Below are 15,830 nucleotides of genomic sequence, written 5' to 3' on the forward strand. Positions count from 1 at the left end.
ATTCTGATGTACACCCAAGTTTGTCAAACTGCTTGTCTACTCAGTAAGGGTCTGGTGGTAGTGGTAGATTAGGCAGCAGAACTGGTAAATTCATAGTGTCAAAAGCTAATTACTTTCAGTCAGAAATTAATTAAAATTTTTTTGCTAACCTGAGGGTAGGTTTTCAGTTGTCCTTACTCAGCTTTTCTATGGGCAACTGTATTCATTTGAAGGTTTTGGGATTCAGGATTAGAGGTATCCCTCTACATCCTATCATTAAACCTATAGCTCTATATTTTTCTTGTTTGATTTATCTTTATATCCTCAGAACCTCTTATAATATGCCTGGCATATGGTGGGCACTCAGTGTTTTTGTTGAAAGTATAAACCAGTAAAACAGTGAAATTAATTGATGTGGTTGGGATCAAGTCTCGGTTTGGGATTTTTAGTATTATGTTCTCAGTAACAAAACCAACTAGCCACAATCTGTTAGTCATCCCTGGTTGGAATAGCCCTAGTTCACTATGGCTATTCTAGAAATTTGCTTTGAAATACAGGTAATGCTGTATCTGGAATTCAGTGGCTATCCACAATGGGGTGAGAACAAAGGGATAGTAATTGAAGCACCAGCCTCAAGCATGTAAGACTCCATTACTGCCTTTTTTTTTTTTTTTTTTTTTTTTTTAAAAAAAAAGAGTTTCACTCTTGTTACCCAGGCTGGAGTGCAATGGCGTGATCTGGGCTCACTGCAACCTCTGCCTCCTGGGTTCAAGTGATTCTCCTGCCTCAGCCTCCTGAGTAGCTGGGACTACAGGTGTATGCCATGATGCCCAGCTAATTTTTGTATTTTTAGTAGAGACAGGGTTTTGCCATGTTGGCCAGGCTGGTCTCGAACTCCTGACCTCAGGTGATCCTCCCACCTCGGCCTCCCAAAGTGCTGGGATTACAGGCGTGAGCCACCATGCCCGGCCCATTGCTGCTTTTTAGAATTCCTTGCTGTCCCCCGAATTAGCTCCCACCCCAGGCCACTGGGTTCTACCTCTCCTTTGGCTTGAGGTACATGGCAGGTTTGGGCATCTAACTGGAGCCAGCCAGGCAAAATGGGGCTGTGTAAAGGGCATCATATATGAGGGGGAACATTTTGAGACACAGACCCCTTTCATCCTTGACATTGGCCCTCCATAGCCTAATCTGGCATCCATTTGATGAGCTGAATAGTCCCGTCACAAAAATGGCCTCTACCCGCCTCAGAATTTCAGAATCTCCTTTGTTTGAAGATTATCTTTATCCATCTAACTGAATCAGCAAGCTAAGCTATCCTCAGGCTAAGAAAGACCAATTGTCTGCCTTCTTTATGCAAAGCATGGCAAAAAAATATTTAAAAAGGGAGCTCAGAGAAAGTTTTAAGATAGTAACTTTTCATGTTTTAGCCTTCCCATAAAATTAAACTGAGTTTAAAAATAGTACTAATGCAACCACTTTTCTGTACTATGTTGGGGCAGACTAACAAGGCCACAGTTTCTGTATCCTCTGGCTCTCCTGAACTGTTAGGCGAGGCTGTTATTTAAAGAGTAGAAGAGTCTCAAAGACTGAACCAGCCTGGGTGAGCCTCATTCATAGCGATGGGGCTCCTATGGGGATGACTGCCCGAGGATGCCCACCCATCGTGTCATTTTCCTTGGCAGGGTGAGGAGGAAGCACACCAGCTTCCAGTCAGCTGCCCTGGGCTTCTCTCTGTCCTTTGGCCAGCAGACACTTTCCCTTAGGCTCTCAGATTTCTTTCCAGTGAAAGGGGCTTGAACTCCACAGCCTTTATGGTCTGCAATGTTCAAAGACCAGGTTTCAGGAAAATCCTCAAAGGACTTATTGTGATGCTATAAAAAGGCAATCAGAGCAGCTCTATAAATTTGCGCCTAGTTTTAATCTTGTAGGAATTTAAAAAATTTAAAATGTGGGCTCACGCCTGTAATCCTAGCACTCTGGGAGGCTGAGGCGGGTGGATTGCCTGTGCTCAGGAGTTTGAGACCAGTCTGGGCAACACGGTGAAACCCCATCTCTACTAAAATACAAAAAATTAGCCAGGCATGCCAGCGTGCACCTGTAGTCTCAGCTACTTGGAGGCTGAAGCAGGAGAATTGCTTGAACCTGGCAGGTGGATGTTGAAGTGAGCCGAGATTGCACCACTGCACTCCAGTCTGGGCGACAGAGCAAGACTCTGTCTTAAAAAAATAATAAAATAAAATAAAATAAAATAAAATGTGCGTAATACCAAGCCTAACACCTATGTATTTTGCTTTGAGAAACATAGGTGTAAGCATCAGTTAGAATTCTAAAAACAAGACACCAATATTGCTTGAAGACCAATACTGAAAGGGAATATTTATGCTTTCGAGGTGTCTTTGGGAGTTGTCAGCAAAGTGATTATAGTAAAATTCAAAATCAATAAACATTTAAGGGGCAAATAGGACATTTTTAGAAAATGGCTATATCTGTAAAGGACTTTTAGGGGTATATATCAGCAAGAAGGTGCTGGGATCGTCTCATATAAAGCTTGATTCTTTCAGAATGATTTATGTTTGATCAGCCCTGAAGGAAGATAAATGATTCCGTGACCACTGAGGTTCCTGCATTCTGTTTGACCACAAGGGGGCAATATTCACCTAACCGAAGCCAGTGAGAATTCCTTCCCAGCATTTTCCTGCCTCTTCCGTCTTTTTTTTTTTTTTCTTTTGAGACGGAGTTTTGCTCTTGTCGCCCAGGCTGGAGTGCAATGGCACCATCTCGACTTACTGCAACCTCTGCCTTCCAGGTTCAAGCGATTCTCCTGCCTCAGCCTCCAGAGTAGCTGGAGGCATGTGCCATCATGCCTGGCGAATTTTTTTGTATTTTTAGGAGAGATGGGGTTTCACCATGTTGGTCAGGCTAGTCTCGAACTCCTGACCTCAGGTGATCCGCCCATCTCAGCCTCCCAAAGTGTTGGGATTACAGGCATGAGCCACCACACCTTACCATCTTCTGTTTTATACATACCATGAGGCCATATAAACAGACCCAGAGTGGATGAAGGATTGGGGGCTGAGGAGTGAGTCGGATGCTCTCCTGGAAGTGATATTTGGAGGAGTGAAAATTTAACAAGTAATGTGTTTGAATTCAGCCCGCAAGGCTGGATCACATGTTTCTTCACAGAGATTTTAGGGAGCAAAGAAGTTAGGGAATAACTTTTTCTTTCTTACTAGGAAGAGTGGAAACCTTCTTGGGAAAGAAGAAATCGATTTTATAACATGAATAAAATTGAGTACAATTTAGGCCTCTTGGGGTAGGTGTCTTATGTGGACTCTGAGGGGGATGGCAGACTAAGTGCATGATACAATGCTGGGCCAATGGCCTTGATCACTGGGACCTGTGGATGTCACAGATTATGCATTTGCATTGCTTCTCCTAGGATGGGTATTGCCAGGCAGAGGGGACTTTATGGATACTCATTCAGAGAGCAGCCAGCAACATGACCCCAAAGAAGAAACAGCCTTGGGTTGGGCCATGGCCCTGACCCCATGTGACCCTGGCCAGATCACTTCCTCTCTCTGTACCTCAGTTTATGTTGTGAAAATAGGTGGCTTGGACACAGTAACTTCTAAGATCCTGTCTATTTCTAAAAATCCAGCTATATGACCACTACCTGGCAGGCTGCTCTTACTCCTTTCGGCCCACTGGTCAAAGACCCTGTTCAGAGCTTCCAAGGTTGATGTAGCTTCCAATGATCCCCTAGAGTTTGATTAGTGGAACCAGAGGCTTGGAGACAAGGGGTGGTAAAAGGATAGATGGGGATGGGGTGGTGCTCAGTGCATCCAGCTCCTCTGGAAAAAGCAGAGAAGGTGAGCAGCACCTCACATGCCAACAGGTAAAGCCCAAACACCTTCTGGAGGAGTCTTCCTTTGCTTGGGTCCTTTTCAAATTAGAAGTCAAAAGGGATACTGGAGGAACAGTCATTCTGCCTGCTGTTTCTGTTCTAGCACTTCCCCCACCCCCTTCGGTAATGACTTTGGTAACTGGTAAAGCCTGAACTATTATTTCCCATTTCATGCCTTAACAATGCGAGGTCATGTGATTCAAATAATTTTCTAGACAGGCTTGAGTTCTATGGGTAGGTACAATTTGACAACTTGAAAATGTTGTCTTCTTTTTTCATGCTATGAACTACTAACCTGAAGCTAAGGTTTACTTCGTGCCATGCATAAGGAAACCTTTTCATTAAAATGATAGTTTAAATTCACTAATTAGATCTGCTCTTCAAAATGATTGGGGTTTTTCAGATGTCAGCTCATGATATCACTATCAGATCTCAACTGTTTAGGAAAACTTTTTTCCTTTGAAACTCATAACAAGCCTTCAAAACAAGATTGGTTCCTTCTGATATACATAAGGTATGAAATGATTGCTGGTTGTCAGGTTTACCAAGGGAGTGTGAAGAAAAGACTCCCCTCGGACAGCTTGTAGAATAAAGAAAAGTGGACTGCAGTTGGTGTGAGTAATCACCCGGTAGGGCATTCAGCTGGTGAAAGCTCAGGGGAAAAGAGGACATCACCCCAGTGTGCAGTCCCATAACATGGCAATATATCGGGCAACCAATCCTCTGAAATATAATAATGCTTTTGCAAATTTCCATGCATTTAGCAGATGGGATTATGCAAATGTCCTTTCCTTACCCAAAGTGTGTCTGAAACGCTTTTTTTTTCTTTTGCATTCTGAAAAGCTCTGGGTCTTAATTCCCATGTAAATGAACTTTAAATTATCATAATTTCACCACTACTTCTACATAATATTCAAATAGCATCCTCCTTTGGTGGGGAAGGATAGTATAGGTAATTTGAAGTATTAGCACATTTAAGAAAGGAAAAAACTACTTTAAAACATACAGAGGCACAAATTGAGCAGACAGCTACTAAAATGGCAGGTTATATTCCACAGAAAAGCAGACAGACTTGGGCCACTCTGGTTTAATATGAGAGCATTGGTACATTCAATGGATTTATGCATGAAAATAGTTCAGAGAACTGGGTTGGTTTAAAACAATTTAGATTTCTGATTAATGCTGAAGAGCCACTCTTTTTACCTCATTGCTCCTAGATTGTTCCCTTGATATAAATAATTTGAGATTTCAAAACAAGCTTGAGAGCAATTCCCCACATTCAGCTCTGTTGGTCTCAAAGAAGAGGTGAACTAGAGATGTCATGCTGATTGACTTATGATGTTCTGATAATTCCTCAATGCATTCCTTTGGTTCTTAAGAGTTATTTACACACAATTTTTCAGATGTATTATCAAACACTATGCTTAAGGTCTAGGACTGTGTTCCTAACTCATGAATAGCATTTTGTACCAGAGTTAATAAGTTATTCATTAATTTTTTTACAGATTAAACATATATGCACACATATATTTGCCCCCATAATTGTAAAGAAGAAAGCACACGTTAATTATTATTATGTTCCTTAATTTTGAAAATTGCTTTAAGTTCCCAAGATTTTCTTAGCATTTTAACTCTAGTTTCGCAGCCTTTGATTATCTCATTGGCCTAAATTGCTGGCAGTCACTTGAAACCACCTGAAAGTCACCTGAAACCATCTGAAAATTGCTGAAAGTCACCTGAGAAAGTTGTACACCAATGTTAATTTCTCCCTTATTCACTTCTTCCCCAAACACCAAACAAACAAAAATCTTCATTTTCAGCTCCCTTAATCCATATAACATAAAATGTAGGCACTGAGACTCCTGTGACTACCATTGTTCTCCCATTGTCGGATACTTACCGTCATCCTGGAAATAATGAATTCTGCATTTCCTGCTTCTACTTTTTCCCAAGGGAAGAAATTAAACATTGGCTTTCTGTTTCTCCCTGTCTTACTGGCAGTCTCTTTTTCCAGGTAAAAGGATAAATTATTTCTAGGCCAGTTCGGTACTATTCTTGGTCATTTGTTATCATTTTTTCCAGTTACTAAATTTGTAAGTAAATGGTAAATGCATGCTTATATAATGATTTTCTTGCTCTAATATTTGGATCATACTTAAAAGGAAAAAAAAATAGTTGCTTTTAATCCTTCTTCCTCCCAAATTCTTACCATCCTGTTCTTTCTTGTTAGTATATATTATTTTTGAGGTACATCTTTAGCTGAGAAGCTACAAAAAACCCTATCTTAGAGATACTTTACATGCCTTCTAATAATACAAGTGACTTGAGCAAATGTAAAAGGCAGCTCAAGGGACTTCAGAAAAGAGAAAACAATATTGCAAAGCAGAGTCCTATGGGGAAAAGAAAGTAATGAGAGGGATTTTAATCATTTATACTCAGTGAAATCTAACTGCAAAAAATCCCTTTGAAAATCAGACAAGACATTATTGCTGGGAGGCTGCGTCATTGAATTGGATGAGCGACTCTTTTTAAAGGTTTGGGTTGGTGATGACTGGGATTGAGGGATAAAGGCATAGCTGTCTCTTTAGAAAACCTCAGAATTCCTTCAGGGACAGAGACTAACTTAAGGAAGGAGAGAATACCCCAAGTCATTACTTTAGAAAAACTCAAAACATTTGATTGAACATGAGCAACAACTATCTCACTGAAGACACATCAAATGTGTCTACTTCTAATCTTCTTAGTTTTCAGGCAATTTTAAGCCAGGATGAATTAGACAAAATTGGAAGGTTCAAAGAAAAGAGAAATGGGTTTGTTGAAGGCAGATCTACTACGATGGCATGGAATGGGCAGACCAGTGAAAGATACAATCTCAGGAAAGTGGTTGTTGAGTTGGGAGTACAGATTGCATAGTGTCTTCTCCCCTTGTTTTGAAAGAACTACAGGCTTCACCCACTCAAGCAGATGAAAAGTCCTTCATGAGATGGGAGGAAAGTTTGCAAGGGCCAAAGGATGGAGATTTTGATTTTTTTGTGTGTTATTTTTATATCCTTTACTCATTCTTAGCAAAGGTCCAGCAGGTGAATAGGTACATTATAAGTAGCCCAGGGTCTTTGCTTGGCCTTTCAAAGGAAAAATAAAAAAGTAGTTTACACGATGCCTAAGGGCAATTCTAGCCAATCACTTCCTGTGAGATGAAGGAATCATACTGTATTTTTGACTTCGCTTTGTAGCTTTCTCTGAATATGTCCTGTGGACTTTCGTGAACAATTGTTACCAAGTGGTGATAGTGGGCATATGTGTGAATGTGTGTATGGGCACATCTGTATGGGGCGGGGGCAGTGCCATATTCTGTTTTATTTTTTGGAATTAAAACATCACTTTCTGGGATGGGTTTAAGGGTTCAGAACTCAAGCTACCTCTGAAGGAGATAATATGGGGCAAAAGAACAAGCACTTGGCTAAGATTAAACAGAATCTCCCTATGCCTCATTCTTCTTGTCTTTAAATGGGAATAAAACTACATTATAATAATAAAATAATAATTTTTTTTTAGATGGAATCTCACTCTGTTGCTCAGGCTGGAGTGCAGTGTGTGATCTTGGCTCACTGCAGCCTCTATCTCCCAGGTTCAAGTGATTCTCCTGCCTCAGTCTCCCAAGTAGCTGAGATTACAGGTGCATACCACCACACTCGGCTAATTTTTGTATTTTTAGTAGAGACAGGGTTTCACCATGTTGACCAGACCAGGCTGACCTTGAACTCCTGACCTCAGGTGATCCACCTACCTTGGCCCCCCAAAGTGCTGGGATTACAGGCATGAGTAACTGTGCCTAGCCTGTAATAATAAAATAATAATTCTATTTCATAGAATTGTTGTGAAGATTAAATGAGTTAAGATGCACTCAAAGTATGCAGCAGTGCTGTATACCTAGTCATCACTAGCTCATGACTATTATTATTTTATCATTATTAATAAAAGAAACTGAGCTTTAAACCTAACTCTTCACTAACCACCAATATAGCTCTCATCTCCTTGTAGTTCGGCTTCCTCATCTGTAAAATGAAAATAATGCTACCTGATCCATACCTATCAACACTTTTTTCCCATCCAATGAGATGACAAGTGTGAAAAAGTATTCTGGAAAAAATAGAATGTTAGAAGAATGGAATGCATATTTATGTTTTAGTCCCTGTTTTTAGAAAATTTGGAGCTATGCTTACTGACTACGCTCTATGTAATGGTAGATGTGACATTGTATCAGGAGCTGGTGAATGAAAATTTACTCTTGTGGTCAGTCAGGCAGCATGGAAACCAGCTCCCCAAACAGTGAGGGGCATATGGAAAAATACAGGTAATGGCATAAATCCACTTGGCAAGGGAAAAGCTGAGAGTTCCACTACCCAAAAGCATTATGTCCAACGAAAGCATCTAAAAGCACGGCGATTGGTGATAACACCAGAGCTGCATCATGAACAGAAGCTTCAGAGTTAAAAGACACACGCACACACACTGTTCCGAAATGAGGGGCACCTGATAGGGACAGGAATACTCTGGCAGCTCATGCAAAACAGAGGCACTCTCTAATCACAGGAAGCAGTCAAGACAGGGCCTCCGACCTGCAGTCGAGAGGGTTCTTACCTTTTTGACATCCCTGACCAAGTGGTACAATGTATTTGAGGGCCCATGTCTCTGAAAACAATAAAGAAGAATCAAACGGTTTTGCTAGTCAGGGGCTCTGGTTGGCAAGGCAAGAAGGATCTGGAAGGAAGGACTCTGGCTGGTGGAGGGCAGGTCACTAAGATGGACCTTGTTTTAGTTGCTCAGTGTATCTGCCTTTTCTTTCTTTCTTTTACATTGTCCCCATTTGCAGATGAAAAGCTTTGTCAGTGACTTTTGTTTTGTTTTGTTTTGATGCAGGTTCTTCTGTTACCCAGGCTGGAGTGCAATGGCGTAATCACAGCTCACTGCAGCCTCGAACTCTTGGGCTCCCTTTAGCACCCTGAGTAGCTGGGACTACAGGTATACAACACCATGCCTGGCTAATGTTTTTATTTAAAAAATATTTTTAGAGATGGGATCTCACTATGTTGCCCAGGCTTGTCTTGAATTCTTGGCCTCAAGCAATCCTCCCACCTCAGCCTCCCAAAGTGCTGGGATTATAGGCATAAACCACCGCACCGGCCATACCTGTTTCTTCTAAACAAACACGTTGGCAGATTTTTGAATTGTATTCCCTCAAGCAAATGTATTTGAGGTTCTAGGTTCAAACTTTGTAAGGGAGGTTGTCAACTCTGTTGACAGCTGGGCCAAAATGTGATGGAAGAAGCCAGTTTTGCAGCTGGGGGCCGGGATGAGGGCGGGAGAACAATAGGCCCTATTGACCGCATTGGAAATACACTTGGGCACTTTGCCATCGCAACTTGTTTATTACTCATCATGAATGAGAAATTGTCTAAGAAGAGGGTTGGCCAACTTTTTCTGTAAAAGGCCTGAGAGTAAATACTTTAGATTTTGTGGGTCACACAGTCTTTACTGAAACTGTTCAACCCTGCTGTAGTAAATGCGCAAGTAGCCATAGCTCATATGTAACAAATGAGCCTGGTCATGATTCAATGAAATTTTAATTATTGGCACAGAAAGTCAAATTTCATATTATTTTAATGTGTCATAGAATATAGCATTTTTCTTTTGATTGTTTCAACCATTAAAAATGTAAAAAAAAAAAAAAAATCTTAGCTTACAGCGCATACAGAGATAGGCAGCAGGCTGGATTTGGATGACAGTTTGCTGCAACTTGATTTAAAGAAAAAGCCACAGACTGTTTGGGGAAAAAAGAGTTTTGTAAAAAAAGATGGATGTTTGTTTGAGGTAAATATAAAGTGAAATAAGTTGCCATTCTATTGTCTTTTAGGAATAGGAACGTGAGATAAAATCCAAGATGCCTAATTAAATTTGAATTTCAGATAAACAACGTACAATTTTAACCTAAGTATGTCCCATGCAATCTTTGGGATATAACAAAATTGTCTGTTGTTAATCTGAAATTCACATTTAAGTGGGCATTCCTGCATTTTATTTGCTAAATCTGGTTAGATTATCAGAGAATCTAAAATAGTGATGGCTTTTTTCCTTCTTTTTTTTTTTTTTAGTTAGTCTTGCTCTGTCACCCAGGCTGGAGTGCAGTGGTGTGATCTCAGCTCACTGCAACTTCTACCTCCAGGGTTCGAGCAATTCTCCTGTCTCAGCCTCTGGAGTAGCTGGGATTACAGGCATGCACCACCACGCCCAGCTAAATTTTATATTTTTAGTAGAGATGGAGTTTCATCATGTTGGCCAAGCTGGTCTCAAACTCCTGACCTCCAGTGATCCGTCCGCCTCAGCCTCCCAACGTCCTGGGAGGCCACTGCGCCCAGCCAATGGCAAATTCTTAAGCACTGTTGCAACCATTCAAATATTTAGACAGGTCTATGAACGGCTGCAATGACCTGCCCATTCAGGTGGACATGCCCATCAGAGCTCTTTTTCCACTGAGGGGATGCTGGATTGTGCAGTGACTGAACCTACAGACTCTGGAGTCAGAGTGCCTGCCTCTACACCTCTGCCGCTTACCAGCTCTGAACGTGGGCAAGCTACTTAACTGTGACTCAGTTTTATCATCTTTAAAATGGGAATGATAGTATCACTTTATCTGATGGGGTTGTTGTGAGGATTAAATGATATAATGTTTATAAAGCTATTAAAAATGGTGCATAATGCCAATCAGTGTTAGCTATTATTATTACTGAGGCTATTTACTGTTCCATAATCCTCAACAAAGTATTCTGGGAAGCCACCACCAGCGGATTGAAGTGATCAAACTTACTGGCCTTTCTCAGTCTAGAATTTTCCTACCCCCTGCCCCCCGCCCCAGTTTTTGGAATAAATTACTCTACTCCCTTGATTCTCTAATTGATAGGCCATTCAACGCTTGTCTTTATTTACTCATTTTTTCAAGTTGAAAACCCATCATTCTTCCTGAAAGTCTCAGTATGCTGAACCAAGAAAAGTCTGTGGAGAAAACAGAAACCAGGAGCCATTCTGCTAACCCGTTTCTATTTTTTGCAGATGGTGCCACGGTGGTACCATCTAACAACTACCACTGGCTGGGGACAGGAAATAAGCTCCATCCTGCTTGCCCTCTGCGTGATGGGACAGAGACGTTGTGAAAATGAAGGGTAGAATAATCTCAGAGACAGAAGCTTGGGTTCGGTACTTACTGGCTTCTTTCTTAAGAGTTTTGTGACCTTGAATTCACCTTGGCCTCTGCTATGGTTTGAATGTTTGTGTCCTCTCCAAAATTCATGCTGAAACTTAATTTCCAATGTACTAGTGTTAAGAAGTGGGGCATTTAACATGTATACCTGTGTAACGAACCTGCACATTCTGTACATGTATCCTAGAACTTATTTTTTTTTTTTTTTTTTTTTTTTTTTTTTTTTTTTTTGAGACAGAGTCTGGCTCTGTCACCCAGGCTGGAGTGCAGTGGCCGGATCTCAGCTCACTGCAAGCTCCGCCTCCCGGGTTCCCGCCATTCTCCTGCCTCAGCCTCCCGAGTAGCTGGGACTACAGGCGCCCGTCACCTCGCCCGGCTAGTTTTTTGTATTTTTTTAGTAGAGACGGGGTTTCACCGTGTTAGCCAGGATGGTCTCGATCTCCTGACCTCGTGATCCGCCCGTCTCGGCCTCCCAAAGTGCTGGGATTACAGGCTTGAGCCACCGCGCCCGGCAAGAACTTAAAGTATAATAATAATAATAGAAAAGAAGTGGGGTCTTTGGGAGGTGATCAGGTCCTGAGGGTTCCTCCTCTGTAAGGGGGATTAAGGCCATTATAAGAGAAGCTTCACACAACATTCAGGCCTTTTGCCCTCTGTCTCTTCAGCCTTGTGAGGACACAGTGTTTGTCCCTTCTGGAGAACGCAAAAACAAGGTGCCATTTTGGAAGCGAAAAGCAGCTTTTGCGAGACACCGAACTTTCCAGAGCCTTGATTTTAGACTCTCCGGCCTCCAGAACCCAGAGAAATAAATTTCTGTTGTTTATAAATTACTGAGTCTCAGGTATCTTGTTACTGTAGTACAAATGGACGAAGACAGCCTCAGTTTCCTCATTTGTTAAATGGGGGAAAAATTTCTGCTCTTTAAACTTCACTGGATTTTAGTACGAGCTCAGAGCCAATGCACTTAACTAGTGTGAACGCTCTCAATAACTTCATCAACAGTAGTTTTACCTATGATTACTCCTTGGTATCCCTAGTGAGTAAATTACCAAATAATTACTAAGTTTAAAAAACAAACAAACAAACAAACCCCAAATTTTTGAGTAACTCCAAAGAGATATTTTACCTTTTATTCCATTTTATAGCTGAACTATGAAGAATGAACTTCATAGCTCTGAGGATAACAAAATGGTGTAGGATACTTAATTGGCCTTTTTTGATGCTTAGAGTTAAATCAATCCTCCTTTGCTAATTGCCTCTAACACCCTCTGGCCTTACAGAACAAACTGTGTTCTCATTTCCAGAGCCTTGTGGTTTTGTGTAAGAATATGAGAATGACACACTCAGGTTATCACACAACTTTTTGCCTTAGATGCTGACAACTGAGCAATTAAAACAAGCGGAATCTTGGTGACTTGGTGTTTGTCATCTATGTAGGTCTAAGGGAGTATTTATGATCAATGAACCATGCATTTGGAGAGGAGAAGGGAAGAGAATCACAGGCATATGGGGGGCAGGAGGAGGTAAAACAAACGAACAAAAAAGAAAATAAAAAGTGCCTTAGTTTGGCCCTACCGTATTGTACAATTCCTCTAGTCTGGAGATGGTGAGAAAACGGTGCATGCTTACTCCATTCTCTATGAGTAATTTCACAAAATCCACTCTGTCCAGAACTAAGGCATCCAACATGGCTTGCTCCAGAGATCCCACCTGCAAACCAAGTCACTGAGTTAGTCTGCCCCAGGGTCTATCTAGGACTGCAGTTCTTTAGTGCTCACTTGAATAGCTTAGAAAGGGAGGCCTTTGACATCTGGTAAACCTTCATCACATCTAAGAACATGCTAGCAAGACTGTTCACAGATTCACTTTTGGGACAGCTACAACCCCTCCCATGTTTGGGGGCCTGTCTTTGCAAATAAAAGTCAAGCATTTCTAGTTCCAAAAAACTATTTCTTCCCTGAATCTCTTGTTCTGGATCTCAAGAAGGTGCAAGTGTTCACAAGGTTTTTCCCCTTGCAATTATCTGATCAAACGTCTCAACACCAGTGAAGTGTCAAAGGGGGTACTTTGCTGTCTTCATTTTTGTTATCCTTAGGCTCTGAGGGAGACCACAGGCCGACTTGAGAGGAGGGTCCCAAGTCAACAGACCAAAGGCCCTAAATCAATGCTGGGTCTCTGTGTGGAAGCAAGACCACAAAGATGTCACTGAACTGAAAAACAAAACAAAACAAAACAGAACAAAGCAGAACAACCAGCCTACTTTCTGGATTTGCCAGTGGCTTAGATTTTTATTCAATTCATTTCACAAAAATGTCGCAGGGTCTAGACTCTAACAAATCTTTCCATGTTAGCAATCCACCAGCACTGAGTGAAGACAGGGCTCAAGCCCAGGCAGAGACTCTCTAGGGGAAAGGAAGTAGTAAGATAAGGCCTGCCAGTGAGTGCTGTGATTCCAGGCACAGACATCAAGTTTCAGGCTGCTGGGCTGCCTCCTGTGGACGCATACATATACCACCTGATGGCCAATCTCTCAAATTTTTATTTTTGGTAGAGTCAATTGAGGGAAGCAAACCAAGAACAGTTATATAAAGCATTGGTTTCCTCATGTTGTTCTTTGCAAATAGGGAGGACCTGTGCTCAGCTACCAGGACCAGATGGTGCCTGCACAGGGAGGCCTGCTAATTCTGCATCCTGAGGTGTGACCCAGCCATAAACCAGCGGGGGCTGCCACCACTTGGGCAGCAACCTCTTCCCTTTGCCTCTATCAAAGACAATCAGAAGCAAATTAATAATTCTACCCCTTCCTTAATTTTAATACAGCTTTGTCTTATATTTTTTTCAGATGTATTCAAATAAATGGCATCATTTGCAGCTGAAAATTGCTATTAAAGACAACTCACAGAGATGGAAATATTTGGAGTTGTGTTCAGTTGAAATTTCCACTAGATGGCGGTGCTTTCCTAAATATGAGAAAAGGAGCCCAGGACAGGGACTTGGCTGCCAAGGAACACGTTCCATCTTAAAGAAAAGGCAATCGTTTTCTGAGACCATCTCAGAGGCTCCTTAAACAAATACCCTTGCCCAACCAAAGTGGGCTTTTCACGGGTGACGACATATACTCTACCGGCCACTGTTGCCCGTAAATAAAGATCTGGCTGCGAGCGATGTCAACTCTGTTCCAGGCTAAAGCTAAGCTCAGTTGGTCTGGGGCCGAGGCATTGGCTCCTGTGTGAGGACAAGTGGGAGAAAAGAGTGGAAGAGAGAAAACAACGATCAGTTATTACACCAAGAGCACCTGCTCCATCCCTCTGCCATTAATGCCCCTATTCCTGAAGAACCGACTTGGCTATCCAGCAGGTTTCTGAAACTTGGTGTTATTGACATTTTGGGTAACTCTTTGTCACAGGGCTCTCCTGTATATTGTAGATTATTATTACAAATTTTTTTTAACTTTTTTTTTTTTTTTTTTTTTTTGAGACGGAGTCTCGCACTGTCGCCCAGGCTGGGGTGCAGTGGCCGGATCTCAGCTCACTGCAAGCTCCGCCTCCTGGGTTTATGCCATTCTCCTGCCTCAGCCTCCCGAGTAGCTGGGACTACAGGCGCCCGCCACCTCGCCTGGCTAGTTTTTTGTATTTTTTAGTAGAGACGGGGTTTCACCGTGTTAGCTTTTAAAAAGAAGGTCTTTGAAGCTCCATGCTTTTTTGATATATAATACTTGTACATGTTTATGGTGTGCATGTGATATTTTGATGCATGCATACAAGTTCATTGTAGATTATTAATAGCACACTTTGACTGAACCCAGTAGATGTCAATAGCACTTCCCATCCCCATCCTCCCAGACGTGATGCTCAAAAATGTATTCAGACATTGCCAAATGCCCCCGTGTGTGAAGGGAGCAAAACTGGCCTGGTGGACAGCACTGCTCTACGGTCTGGCTAGGCAAAGTGTGGTTCACAGAGCAGCTGCAGCAGCAGCACCCTGGCACTTGTTAGAAATGCAAGCCTCAGGCCCTGTCCCAGACCTACTAAACCAGAATCTGTGCTTTCACAAGATCCCAGATGACTTGTGTGCACTCTCAATTTCGAGAAGCTCTGCTCTACCACACATTTTGCTTCTGCTGGCCAATCACCAGTTTCAAGGCATCCCTTGAATAGTATTTTGCATGGGAAGGGTGCTCTCATCAACTAGTGTACCAACTTGCCATTTTCCTGAAAAAGAGTTAGGAAGGTCTTTTAACAGAGAGGCAAACCAGTGGCTTAGGTTTACTTTGATTTGTGGGTAGAAGCCATTGGAACTATTTCTCAGGTTCTCATTTTTCTCCAGATTCTGTCTCTAGAGCCATGCGGTTCACAGGTGGCTAAGTTTAAATTAATTAAAATTAAAGAAAATTAAAGTTATAATTCCTCAGTCAGGCTAGCCACATTTTAACAACTTAATAGTTCCATGTGGCTAGTAACTATTGAACTGGAAAGCACAGATATAGAACATTTCTATCATCACAGGAAGTTCTATCAGCCCAGATCTCGCCTAGGTGAATGCATCCTGCCCATAGAGGCAGCCTGCCAAGCAGCTGGAGGGGAAGCTGGAAATGGAGGCAGTGCAGTAACTAAAGGAACATTAGGCTCCAGGCAGGAGGTCCAAGTGAGAGTCCCTGTGGCTGCATGGACTCCTCTCAGCCACTGTGGA

At 42.0% G+C, this 15,830-nt stretch overlaps 1 protein-coding gene across 26 annotated transcripts in view; it reads right to left on the bottom strand.

The window, feature by feature from the left end:
* TRPM3 (transient receptor potential cation channel subfamily M member 3) overlaps window positions 1-15,830 on the bottom strand; it is a 904,668-nt gene that overhangs the window by 92,820 nt on the left and 796,018 nt on the right. For 22 of the 26 annotated variants that reach the window (XM_025359898.1, XM_025359896.1, XM_025359895.1 and 19 more), the window contains 3 exons: window positions 14,266-14,366; window positions 12,717-12,851; window positions 8,528-8,578 (listed from right to left, as the gene is read on the bottom strand). In XM_025359898.1, the coding sequence (XP_025215683.1) occupies window positions 8,528-8,578; window positions 12,717-12,851; window positions 14,266-14,366 (287 nt within the window). The remainder of the gene's footprint in view (window positions 1-8,527; window positions 8,579-12,716; window positions 12,852-14,265; window positions 14,367-15,830) is intronic. The other 4 variants (XM_025359891.1, XM_025359890.1, XM_025359887.1 and 1 more) reach the window with 1 other exon arrangement.

This window comes from Theropithecus gelada, chromosome 15, assembly GCF_003255815.1.
Source record: "Theropithecus gelada isolate Dixy chromosome 15, Tgel_1.0, whole genome shotgun sequence".
Lineage (NCBI taxonomy): Eukaryota > Metazoa > Chordata > Mammalia > Primates > Cercopithecidae > Theropithecus > Theropithecus gelada.